Consider the following 13,716-nt stretch of genomic DNA (forward strand, 5'->3'; position numbering starts at 1 on the left):
CATCAGTCCTCCACCTTGGGTCCAAACTATTTGCAGCCGTGACCTTTTAAAGCAGGAAGTTACTGTTAGCGCGCCTGGAACAGCTGCATCGACAACCTGCTTTACAGCATATTTCCCCTTACCGAGACCAACGCTGGCGCTCGTTTTCCTCCCCAACTTGTTGCACATACTCCAACTTAGCCACATTTTAACTATGCAGTCTTGGGTGTTGTCACTTGAAATGATCCCTTGGGAAAGAAACTTTTATTTTAGTATATCGAAAGCCAACCCTATCCACTTTCATTAGCAGGGAGCTTAAAGGAGAAATGACAAACCTCCAGAGGTATTCTCTAAACATGACTAAAAGCACTGGGGAACCCAATGCAGAAGACGCATCTCAAAGCTGGATTCTGTAAGAAATGACAACATTGCATACATTTATTTGGGATGGACTCAAATTCCAGTACATGCTAAGAAAAAACAAAAACAAAAAAAGATAATGTAGTGTTGACATTACTGCAAACACTTTCCGGTCTCCCTGCTGTTTTGTGTATTATATTTTATTATCTTAGGATAAAAAAACATTAACAATTACATGGGATGCCTTGTTCTGCATAATTTAACGTATACACAGTGGGAACAGGAATGGCAATGCTTTGAACATAATCACCGCCTCTTCGCAACCGCCCCGCCCCCCCCCCAACCCACTGCCTGCATGCAGTTTGCACTGCACTAAGGCCAAAAGTCACATGAGACAGCCTGCAAAGAGCACAAGAAGCATTCACAGTAAAGGAATATAAGAAAGGAGGGTAGAAGGGAAGAGCAAAAGATTTGGGGGGGAGTGGGGGGTCATTGGGGGGAAGAGGGGGGAGTGAAACAAAGTGACTGCAGCACTGGCCTTGGTTTAGACAGGAGAAGGAGCAGCATAGTTCTAGTTCTAGTATTTCATTCCAACTTCTCCCACACTTCAACTCCCATCTCCTGATTGTGGTACTCTTTCCATTGTCTTTGACACAAAAAAAAAAGTTTGTTTATATACGCATGTATATATATGTATATACATATATGTATGTATGTATATATATATAAACACATCTTTATAGCTACAGCACCTTTTCCCATGGGGCAACAGTGTCAATACCTAGCACATGGTACACTGCCCTGCCAAAAAAGAAGAAAAAAAAAAGAAAAATAATACAAACAAAACAATATATTGGTCAGGATATTTATCTTTTTTTTTCCCCTAAAATTGGCATTCGACATGATGATATTCTATTGCCATCTGGGGGAGGAAAAGGGACAAAGGTTCTTCTTTTGAGTTTATATTCAAGTTTTCTCCTTTTTTTTTTTTTGTTTTTAAATTCAGGTGTATGATTTCTTCTTTTCCTGCTTTAAAAAGAGTTCACACTTTTGTGATTTGCGTGTGGTGCTCTTCATCAAAAGGTTCATTTTCCGGATCAGAGTCAGTGGTGTCAGAGTATCTGTAATGGTCTGGCTCATTGTCGCTAACGTCTGGGGTGACGGACGTCGAAGTGCTAGCCTCGGAATTAGAAGGCTCCTCCACGGTTTTTGTAAAATACAACTTCACCTGGAAATGGAGAGCAGACTAGTTAATCCACGTTCTTCAGCAGCACGTCGATGTTCTACAGGAAATGAGCTACCAGTCGGTACTTACTTTGAAGTTTGGAGAGAAGTAGCGATTGGCTTTATCTTTATTCGCCTTGTCCAAGTCGTTCTTGGTGAGCGTCAGGATGAGGTAGTCTTTGTCCCCTTCCCTGCAGCCGTCCCTGCTCTCTGCGTTCTGCTGCTGGCCCTGACCCGGTCCTCCCTGCTGGCTCTCCGTATTGTTCACCGCCCCGTTCTCCATCTTTTCCCCACTCTCATCTGGTCCAGGAATGAAGAACGTGTTCACCCAGAAGTGGAACATTTTGTCCTGACGTTGAAAGATGGTGACAAAAAAAAAAAAGGACACATTTTTTTAACAGCATTTGGGGGAAAAAAAGAAAAATCGATTAGAATCTGGCAATTTTTTTTTTTGTTGGCTCAAGCAATTAACTAATTGTATGTTATTTTTTTGACTTATAAACGATCTTTAAAATGGTGTGTGTTGGCTAGTCCGATATGCGTCACACATCCTGACAGTAACTTCCTGACTAACTTTAAAATACAGCTTCAAAGGACATCACCTCCAGAGACATAATTCACAATAGGGCTGAACAACTTTGCCAAAAATCTAGATCAGAATTATTTTTAACCAATATTGTCTTTTGCACTAACCACAAGCATGTAGATATTTCACTGAAGGATTTCCTTTTTTTATGACTTTGAAAGCTTGCTTCTCCACATTCTATTGTTGCAGGACTGTACTGTAACCTTCTACCATCATGCATGAACTACAAGCTAGCTGCATCTCACTGCAAACCAGCTTTAACAGCCACCTAAAAGGCTGAGAGAGAAATGTGATGTCTTACTCTTGCTAAATGTAATTTGACTAAAATTGGGTGCCTCTGCGATTTGAAAATTGCGATTATATTGCTAATGCAATTAATTGCCCAGCCCTACTTCACAATGATGAGAAATGTGCAGTATTATATTATATTCTTGTTACACCCTAACCAATCATGCTAACTGCTACTTTAGGAGCCTCAAGACGGCCTTAAAATGTCGACTACTTTATAGTAGCTACACCCCGTTTCCTCCTCTCTAAAACAAACCGCCCTGATATATTGGTAGAGGAAGGATAGAAATCTATATTTCAAAGGTTGTTAGTTCTGAAAGACAAACCCGAAGTGGTTAAAATCCCCACAGTAAAAACTCTACAATAGTTAGAAATTGATGAACTGGTGAATCTGCTCAATTTGACTGAATCCTTTCTCCTTATGCTTCCATTCATTAACAGAAAGGTGATCATCACCTTTTTTTAGGCTCTAATAACCGGTTTAAATTTTCAACACACAAGAAAAAACAAACAAACAAAAAAAAAGTAAACTAACCTTTTTCATCATTTTATTCTGCTTGTGGAAGAACTCCACCTTGATGTCTCCACAAACGGGCAGCGGCTGGGGGAACTCAAAGATCATGTGCTTGTCCTCCCTTCTGGTGTGAGCTGGGTTGGACGTGTGGATCTTGACCTTGAGTTGGTATACGACAAACTGGGGATCTACGGAAACAGCGGCCATGTTCCCCCAAAGGATGAGAGGTGAGATAGGTGGCAACAAATAAAGAAAGAACAAAACAAAAGGAACAAGTGGGGATGATGTGAGAAATGGTGATGGGGGGGATAAGGAGAGCAAGACAGGGCATTCCCACTGTTATTACACAAGCTGGACAATAGACAGCACCACACCACCTCCTGCCCACCCAGTGAGTTCAAAAAGTGACAGTTTAATGTAAACAATGTGAGAGGAGAAAGGTAAGTAACACATCACAAAATGTTACACCAAAAAAAGGAACATAAAAAAAAAAGGCAGAATAAGAGACATAGAACCCTATTCTGACAGATATGGTTTAGTTTTAGGCGAGCGCAAAACTTTGCACTTTGACCAATTTTACCCTCTCCTTTTCCTGTCAGGGTGTGGGGGGAGGGGGTGGTGCTGGATATGACTTCATATTCCTCTTAACATCTTCTATATCCCTGCCAGGCAACACGTCTACCTTTAAACTACTCCTGCCTGGCCGATCTCTGGGGCCGTATAAAAGCAAATGAGTAAAATAACAATAATGGATGAAAGGCTCATTTACCCCAATGCCAATTCCCTTTCTTGAAGCCCTGAGGGGTCGGCTCGCTCCTGTTTTTAACGGTACTGTCCCCTTAGAGAGAAAGAAGGAAATCATCACAAGCAGGGCCTGGCTGGCCGGTCAGGGGCTTCACAGCACAGCAGGCATAAACAGAAAAATATTCACACGTTTGCATCACGGTATGTTGTCCTAAACATGCATTGTGTAACTTTACAGGAGGTGGGCGTCTTTCACTTCTGAAAAGGCGTCAATTGGGCATGAGATGCACAAAGGGGAAGCAGCAAAGAGGGAACTTCAGATCAATGAAATAAAACATCAGATGTGTGTTTTATGCGTGATTTGAGGCTATTTTGAACAAAATAATCGAGCCTCTTTTACTGGATTGTAGAGCAAAAAAAAAAAAAAAAAAGAATCTGGGGTTATTTTTCTCAGAATAGGGCTTTGGTTTTAGTTAAAAGGGAGAAAAAGCAGGAAAGACAATGATCAATAAAGTCAGAGCCTAAAAGCAGATTCCAGTGTTAAGGCGAAAGCCACAAATATGAAGGAAGAAGAGCTTCTTTATTCTGACCAACAGCTTCGAAAAAGAAACCAACAAATTTAGATACAAGAGCAGCTCGGGTGACTCACACACATTGCAGCACATAGGCCGAGTTGTTGGATTCTTTTTAAAACTCTCTTTTAAACACAAAGTGTTACTAAACAGCACAAACGGTAGAAACGTCACACTGTTAGGAGCCCTGCCATGAGTTTTAACGTTCGTCACTGAAACAGGTGACCAATGACAGGGAATGTTAGCGCAGACACGCTGCTTTACAACATCCACATCCCTCTGGGCTCAGAGCAAACACAAAATGATGTGTAAATAAAGATAACTTATAACTGACTTATAAAGATGAGTGGCCTCCTATTGTATGCAAAAAGGAAGCAGTGACTAAAACGTTTTAATTCCTCTATCTCTGAGCCACTTCCTGGTTTTAAGGCAGTAAAACAGAGCGGATCATGATATTGTGGAAGCATCCTTTAGCTTGTGTGCACTGGCCTCCACTTCCCCAGTGACGTGCTGCTGTAAAGACAGATTAGATTATTCGTATTTAATGTCGCCAACATCTACTTCCATCTAAATATTTTACCTGACCACATTCATGTATTTTTTTTAAATTAAATAGTATTGTTTTTGCAGCAGCAATTTTAAAGCCGGGTCTGTTTAAAAGCTCACTGGTAAAGTTCTGAAGCAACAGTTATTAAAGCATTAAAACAAGATTTCAACCTTTTTGAAAGCAGCAGAAGAAAGAAATGATCAATATCAAGCTGCACTTATCTGTAAAAAGTCCAAACATAGCGGACCAATTTGACCAAAGGTGGATTTTTTTCTTTTTTAAAATCACAGGTCATCAGGGGATAACCCACTCTGCTAACTGCAGATTTACTGAATCCCTCTCTTCCTGTTCTCAGCAGCAGCAGGCCGCCTACGTCCTACTTAGAGCCGAATCTGAACATGAACTTGAACTCACTGCAGGTGCCCCCGCTGAACATGGGGAGGGTCTCAAAGACCATCTTGTGGAACAGCAGCGCCACCGGTTTGTACTCCAGCTGGTTCTTTAGCAGGTAGTTGTAATAGTAGACGTATCTTCGCTGGCTCGGGATGGTGACCCCCTGCAACACAGAACACGTTGACATTTTCAATAAGCGACCTCTATGTCAAAGTAAACGCCTTTTAGGGGGCTCAAATATCTGTAATGGTTTGTCACAGGGAACACTATTCCAGCCACCACATTCAGAAGTATGGCGGGAGTCAAGCTCCACTCCTGGGGCTTCACCACATAATCTGCCGCTTGCTGATGCCCCATCAATGAGGTGAACCCGGATTCTATCGAACGCTTTGCTGTGCTCCTGAACGCACCTCTACATATAGGTAACATAAAAATTGATCGGTACGTTGCTGGAATCGTTCGGTGTATATGCACCACTGGAAAACAAACACCTACAGACAGAACCTTTCAAGACGACACAAAATACAGGACAAGGCCAGAGCGTCAACCCTTCAGGGACCCATGGCCACGATCAGGACAGGGTTTCCTACACACTTTGTTACATTATAAACTTCTCCAGACTCTACTTCCTAGAGTTCTTAAACCTTTATATTCAATTAAAAATGGGGATGAATAAAGGCAGAGGAAAGAGGAGTAGAACAGGAACGAAGGAGGGAAGGATAGACACATGGAGTGAAGAAAGAAAGGAGACATGGAAAGAAAAGACGAAGTGAGGTTGAAGGGTTAGGGTTACAGGGAAAGAAAGAATTAGGGTATTAGAGGAATGACACCAGGAGGGAAAATAAAGGAAAGGGGAAAAGAAAAGAGGAATGGGTGGCAAAAAAGCAGGGGTGGGGGGGGAGAGAGAAATAAGAACGTAGGGGGGGGAAACAATGTAAAAGGGTGATACAACAGAGCTAAGAGACATTAGCTAGGGGAAAGAAGGTAGCAAGGAAGGACAGGACAAAGATGGATATACAGTAAAATGAGGAAATTAAATTAGAAAGTATGCAATAAAAGGATGGACAGGGAACAAAGAACCTGAAATTTCCTATTTTATAAAAATCCAGTCATGGCGGCCAACTGACACCAACGGGTAGAGCCTCCACTCTCACCTTCCTGTCCCGTGTCCTGACTTCACCGTAGAAGTCGAGGGCATCTTGGGCGTCTGTGAACTTGCCCCGATGGAGGAGATAGGCGCAGATCATGACTCCGGTGCGGCCCTTTCCGGCCTTGCAATGGATGGCTGCCACGTGATTGTCGTCCTCGCTGAGCCACTGGTCCAGGTCTTCGCAGAACGGTTTAATCAGCTCCAGCTGAGGGGGGTTGTGGTCTTCAAAGGGGTACTGTGCAACTGATGCGTGACCAGCCCACGCAGAGTCAGAAAGAAAACGAAAACAGGCAAGCGGATGACGGAGCGTGAGAAAAGTGACCATTTTGACAGCTTCTAAAAATTCAAAGATGATGAGATAAAGCAGCCTACCTCTGCAGTTAAATTTGGCAGCATCGTAGTGTCTTTCTGCGCAGCTGAAAAGGGAAGAGACAAACTGCAGTTAGCCGCCACGCAGAGGAAGTTTCTAAGTAAACACAAATTAGAGGAGATACAAACAGTACAGAGGAGCACTCACAGGTTGTAGATTTTGTAATGGTTTTTATGCTTGGAATCCAAAAACCTGTGCAAAGAAAAAAAAAAAAAAAACTATAATGAATTGCAAATCAAATATATCTATAAATCATATGAAATAAAGAGTAAACCATCACTCACCGTACTACATCATCTATATTGTTTCTGTACACGCCTTCAAGTCTCTCTGCTGGAAAGCCCATAGCGATGATGTTTGGATAGATATCTGTTCAGCAGGAGTTAAGAAAAAGACACACCGACAGAAATTCATGACAACCCCCCCCCCTAAAATCTCTTTACATGAATACAAAGATGAGCAGCAGGCCTTATTAAAGTTTCCGTCAATGTCAATTTGAGGTTATCTTGGTTGTTATGGAAAGATGGGAACACAGAAAGGGCCTTGATCGGTGTGGATATTTGCATCTCGTGGCAGATGGCCTTGACGGTGAGAGGCAGAGAGGACAGGAGCAACAGTACTCCTGCCACAGCCAGGCCCCACATGTGGGAGCACACAGTGTCTCCGCTCCTTGACCTGCAATCTATTTATAGAGTGCAAAAGTTATATCGGGACGAGTTCAAATGTGCGGCTTATCAGTTTAGAGGTCTAATTTGAATATCTGTTAGACCGGGAGCGGGCATCATGACGTCATATGATAGATAAAGAAAAAAAAAAAAAGATTCAAACAGACATGCTTTGTGTAACGGCTGGAAAGCTGCAGCACAGCCACAGATAAAAGTAGGATTCTGTTTTACATTTTTATGCATCTCATCTGCAGGATCATGGAGCGGGTCTAAAAGTGGGACCAAATTCTTAGGTGAAGTGTCACAATTGTGATGAATTGAAAAGAGAAATTCGGTTAGCATGCATGCTTTAGAACCGCGACTGCAACGCCTACCTGCAACCAAAGCCTGCTCATCGCCGTGTGCTGCAGGATTTCACACTGTAACCACTAGCTGAAAGAGCGCCATCTCTTACACCCTGTGTGGCGAGGTGTCAAAACGACAGAAATGGAATATGTTTCGTTTGGACGCATCTCCTCCGATTTGAATCCGGTCAGAACAATTTCACACACACATCTGAGCTGCTTGATCAGAAAATAAAAACGGACAGAATCTGTCATTAATCAACAGACCTGCAGGTTGAGAGAACAGGAACTAAAGGTCAACTGTATGTGGGGTGAAACATACAGAACTAATGGCCCATGAATTCAAGAAGCCAAACAGAGAAAACCAGTCCAAGATTTTAAAGTATCTTGTGTGAAAATAATTTTTAATAGGATTTGCTTAAACTGTACGATAAAAATGTATTTTATTACCTTAATTTAAAAGATGGTAAAGGAACTCCAAAAATGTAACACCTTTAACTGATCTAAATGTTTTACTTCATATTTAAGAGTCGTTGCTGCAGCTTTTATAACAAACCTATTAAACATCTCGAAAGGTGCAGAATAAAAAAGGAAAACCTGCTGATTGCATCCAATCATCGACTCTTCAGCAATCCCTCACAACAAGGGAATATAAATATTTAGCTCAGGTTTCGATGCAAACATTGAGACGAAGAGATTCTGCAGCAATATTGTGTATAATAGGTTAAAGTCACCTGAGACAGAGTTCAGGAATCGGTGCAAACTTTTGGAAGTAATGCAAAGGGTGGCAATTCCTGTCAGGACATGTTGGTTGAATGGTAAATAGTATATCATGGGGACGCAACAGTGGACGAGTGTGAGTGCCACCTACTGGATAGGAGGACTAAACCTGAAACCATCACCATTAATGCGTAAACCAAACACTTGAATTAGTGCTTCACACATAAACATGTTTAGTTAGCAAAAAGAAAACAATCAGCTCCATAATAAGAAGTGTGACCTAAACCCCCGCCAAAAAAAGCAATCCCCAATTACCTGGCTTCATGGAAGTCCGAGTCACCTAATTTAGAGCTCCAAAAAAATTAAAATTCTGCAAAATATAAATAAAGTGCATATCTATTGGATAGAATTCAAAGAATCTACAATCTAAATGGTCCCCATGTGGCCTTTTAACCAACTTTCACATCCTTTCTCCAACTCTGGCAATCATCCACACAGACAGCAGCCACTGCTGCACTAAAGGCCACTAAATATAGATATTTTTTTTTTTTTTGTGGACTAGTTATTGCCGGCTCCCATCGTGTAACAACTAAGTAACAACACAGACGCGTACTTGGGTCAATTTGGGGCCGTGGACTTTCAAACTATAGTGGTCACATAAAAAAAAAAAAAAAAAAAGGAAAAAGGAAAAAAAAACAAAAAAAAACTGTGTGAACAGCCATGTTAAAGAAGTTTTTCACACTTCCAGTGCTGAGACTTCCAGTCAGCCTTACCTTAATGGTGGTGAGTAGTGAGTGACCAATCAATGCAAACTTAACTAACGGACAATTTTCTGGCATCTCGCTGATACATGGAAACAGTAAAAAAAAAATAAAATAAACTCAACTACAATAAATTAAACTGTCATTTTTAGAAACCTTTGTATACATTATCCCCTAATTGTGTGTGTATATATATATATATGCTTCAAATACCTAATTAAGTTCTAGATTCACATCTAACGGGTTAGTCCAGCCTCCGGTGTAAAAATTTTTTTTATAAATAAATAAAAAAAAGTCCAAAACTCCCAGGAGAGCCTCGGTCAAAGAGATAGGAGGCTTGGTTTCTTCAGCTGGGAAGAAATGCATATATAGGACCCCAATGTACGCCTGAATGTGAAAAAAAATTAATCTGTTGCTTAAGGCACGCCTCCTCTTTAAAGCTAGCCCTGCCTGAGCTTTATCCATACACCAAATCCACAACTTCAAGCAACGTCGAGGAGGGGTGGGTAAAGGGAAAGTTGGAAGCACAGAGAACCAAGCAAGGAGGAGGAGGAGAGGACAGGAAAGGGGGCAAAGAACAAGGAGGAAGAGTTGGAGTGGGAGTAGTTAAGGAAAAAGAACCAAAAAAAAGGAGATTGTGAGTTGAAAAGGCTGAAAAGAGAGGGAGAACCAGAGAGAGCACTCAGACAGCAACACTGATACAAGATCACCGGCAACTCTATTTTAAGGGCAATTCCCAGAACTGTGATACTGCATTACATAACTGCAGAGAGAGCCTGTAAGGTTTTTAGATGCAATGCTCAAAAAAATAAATGAAATAAAAAATGATAAAATGCATCAACAACAAAGTACCCACATCTAAACTGGCGGGAGACCTCAATGAAAAGACACTTTTGGGTAGAAGCCACCCCCCTCCCTTTAACACCTGCATCAGGGCACAGACAGGCACACCGCAGCGTCCTGCCACCCCCTGAAAGACATATTCATTTTACCATATTATGAAACCAGGTGATAAGACGTCTGACCTCGTGCAGCAATGTATGGTAACACATGCATCACAAGGTTAGTGTCTGAAGGCAACAGCTAAATCAAGGCAACAAGAAATCACACCAAGCTTAAGATACAATAATCAGCTGGTGGGAAAAAAACAACAACACAGATCTGATTTTACTTTCATTGAAACAGAATAAAAAAAGAATCTGTGTCTTTTTATAAAGTCATCATGACAGCATGCCATTTAGTGTACTTTTTTTCTAAGTTGAAGATAAATCAGATGAAGGCTTTGAAGCACCACCAGGGATGATCTTTTAAGTCCTTCATTTACTGTTAGATTTAAAACTTAACCAAAGAGTCTGAAGCATGGTTTGTTAATTGGCTGCAAGTCCTAAAGGAGGGGGGGGAAATAAATCAAATGCATCTGGCAAGTTGGACTTTGCAAAGTACAAATGGGAACCAGCCAAGGGTTCCCCTGATCAATGCATCTAGTAAAAACAAGCCATGCTGTTCTCAAGCTACTAAAACAGTGATGGGTTATAGCTTAATAACCACTTAAAGCTGAATTTACCAACTTACTTTGAATGTGAAAATAGATCAATGAAAAAACTATTTCACAATATGTAGCATCTACAGCTTCATAATAACCCTAAATAGTATACTGAACTCAAATCTGGATAAAATTACATTTTTCCAACTCCTAGGTGTGCCATCTTTACATCAGATGCCAAATTGATCTATTGAAATTCAACAATGACCTCAAACGTCATATTATGATGCAGACTGCATTGTGGACCAAATCAGCTGTTAATCTGGTTTCTAGTTTACAGTGAACCAGATCAACAACACTACCTGCTTCCTCAAAGCCAAACTGCAACCCAGCCCTCACGAAGCACCTACAAACAGGCATTTGATCATAAATAAATTAAGAAGAGATGGGTGGATCGTGGTGATTTACTGAACTTTCACTTCCTAGACAGTTCCCCATCTCATTCATTAGAGCCACTCCGCCATAATAAACCAGAAGAACGAGTAATGCAGAGGATTCTGCAACTGCTCCCAGCTGCAACCCGAAATCCAATGAGTTAATAAAAAAAATAATAATCTGAGAATCTGTACACTTTTCAACTAATTTGCATTACAGGCAAAACTAACATACCTGGAAAGAAGGGGGAGATTGCAGATTTTAATAATCCCTGTGACATTTCTGCTGGCTGCTTTGACAGATCCAGCCTCTTTCCAACATGCTGGGTGACAGCAAAGCAACTAGCCCACAGCTAACTTAGGCAGCAAGGAAGCTCACCGACCTCACGTTCCCCCGCAGACGTTTTTGGCCCCGTTTCTGCAAATACATTCAACAAAGCCTTAATACAAACCAATGGCACCCAACACTGCGGAGACCAGAGAAGGATACACGTTAAGTCCAAGTCGAAACCGTCCTCCTGGTATCTCCTTTTGTTCCGACTGACCATTTCTTTTATAATCGCAGCCATCGTAGCAGGTGATACAAGATGAGTTTATGTGGGGAAGGGGGAGGTGAAAGTTTATTCAGTCCTCTCGGTAGCTGACTGCCGTGTTTTGCGGGTCCTCGCACAGAGCAGTGGCTGTCGGTGGGATTAGAAAGGCTTCCTCTGGATCATAAAGACGGGCCTTGCTCCGTTCCTCGGCGCAGGCCCGACTTTCCCAATCCTGCGATTCGTCGTGCAAACGCTCCCGGTTAAAATACATGCAGTTATCCTCGGGTAAAACTCGTAAGATTTCCGCCGTTTTCCGAGCGATGAGGTTAGAGAACTCACCGGCTCTCAAAACCAGTATCCAGTCACTGAGACGTAGCCAGCTAGCGTGGCTAATGCTACCTCCTTTTTCGATCCAAAAACCTCCTAACGATTCAACATTGTCATCGACTGATTGCCAAGAACACATTTGAGAAAAAAAATTAAAAAAGTGACAGGCTCCACCTTAGATGTATATAGACTATACAACGCTCATAAATCCGCTCGAACTGATTTGACAGTTTCGTCCCGGTGAATCATCTTCTTTTCTCGCTCCAGCTGAACTCTCAGGCTCCCATCATGGCCTCCAACCGAAGGAAAAAAAGAAGCTAGAGCAGGCTAGCACTTTACAACATGTATCCCGCCGCCGAGGCTATATAGTCCCAACAAAAATGGAAATTCGGAGAGCGTTAGATGACTAAATGCGGATTTTAATAACTTTATCCGCTTTTTAAAATAAAAAATATTGTAAGTGCAAAATAAAAAAAAGATTTAAAGGATTACTTTTCTGTACCTCAGGCGGAAGGATAAAAATGTATCTGCATCGGTCCCTTCTGTCAAACTGGTCACGTGTGACTGTAATTAGGGAAGTTTCCAACATAATGTCACTTCTTGTGGTTTTAACTGTCATTTTACACAATATAAAATATGTCATGGTAACTACTAAATCAAAAAGAAATTTATTGTATTTCCATACTGCTAAACCTTTTTTTAAGCAAGCTAACTAGTTAATTAAATTCTACAATATTTTTCAGATATAATTTCAACAAAGAATTACTGATAAAACACAACTTTTATAGCATTTGTACTTTTAATATAGCGAATATTTTAAGCATGGTAGCCGTGTCTGATAAATAGAGACATTTAATGATAGAAAGAGAAATTAATTAATCGTTTTAATCACAAATTTCAAAAAACTGCTTTTTCTCAAGTGGGTTGGGGAGGTAAAAAAAAATTTTAATTTCAAATGCGTTTATTCAATATAAGATTTTAAAGATTTGCCCAATCGTTTTGAGAATGACTTCATCGACAAATGCAAGAGGTGCTGAAACAATTTCTGCCACTAGAGGTGACTGTGGTGATGCCTACATGAACAGAATTGCCCAAAGCTGTAGTATTTTGGTACTGTTAACCTTTTTTTTCCCCATTTTATTGCTACTTTTACTACTTATGTATGTATGTATGTATGTATGTATGTATGTATGTATGTATGTATGTATGCATGCATGCATGCATGCATGCATCCATATTTGCATGTATTTTCCACCTTTACATATTATCTGTAATGCGATAACCACTGGCTTTGTTCAACTAAGATTTAAATAAACAAACTTTGAATTTTTAATCCCTGTGAGGTTTAAAATACTGACACACATTGTCTCGGACTTTAAAGGATCTATGTTCATAGTGTATCTTTAAGGCTTAAAAATGATTCATGACTTTATACCTACAGCTAATGTTTCTATAAACCATTGCATGCTTTTAAGCTGATGCAGATTCCTTTAGACCTAGGATAATTCTAGCATTTTACTCTGGATTTGTCTTGTTGTGAATTCGACTCATAACATGTTTCATCGCAGCTCCATAGCAGTTGTTAATATGCAAATAAAAAATACACTTCATAAGAATAGTGCTCTGCTTTGAAAGTCAAAAATATAGTTATATTGTGCAAATGACATGACATAGAGGGCCAGAAAAATGTGACAGCAAATACATTCGCTGATTTATTGCTGA

At 40.7% G+C, this 13,716-nt stretch overlaps 1 protein-coding gene across 2 annotated transcripts; it reads right to left on the reverse strand.

Moving 5' to 3' along the window:
- Window positions 1–1,291: 1,291 nt before the first annotated feature.
- LOC107094800 (phosphatidylinositol 3,4,5-trisphosphate 3-phosphatase and dual-specificity protein phosphatase PTEN) lies at window positions 1,292–12,303 on the reverse strand. 2 transcript variants are annotated; one of them, XM_015390684.1, is made up of 10 exons: window positions 11,625–12,302; window positions 7,012–7,096; window positions 6,875–6,919; window positions 6,730–6,773; window positions 6,362–6,600; window positions 5,229–5,370; window positions 3,721–3,789; window positions 2,973–3,139; window positions 1,655–1,912; window positions 1,292–1,567 (listed from the first exon to the last, which is right to left on the reverse strand). In XM_015390684.1, the coding sequence occupies exons 1-10, from the start codon at window positions 11,701–11,703 to the stop codon at window positions 1,382–1,384; spliced, it is 1,314 nt and encodes a 437-aa protein (XP_015246170.1). In that variant the 5' UTR covers window positions 11,704–12,302; the 3' UTR covers window positions 1,292–1,381. The 2 variants fall into 2 exon arrangements, with proteins under 2 accessions (XP_015246170.1, XP_015246252.1); XM_015390766.1 differs by lacking the exon at window positions 3,721–3,789 and having other exon boundaries at window positions 11,625–12,303.
- Window positions 12,304–13,716: the final 1,413 nt, after the last annotated feature.

Source organism: Cyprinodon variegatus, unplaced genomic scaffold (assembly GCF_000732505.1).
Source record: "Cyprinodon variegatus isolate N-32 unplaced genomic scaffold, C_variegatus-1.0 Scaffold1, whole genome shotgun sequence".
Taxonomy (NCBI): Eukaryota; Metazoa; Chordata; class Actinopteri; order Cyprinodontiformes; family Cyprinodontidae; genus Cyprinodon; species Cyprinodon variegatus.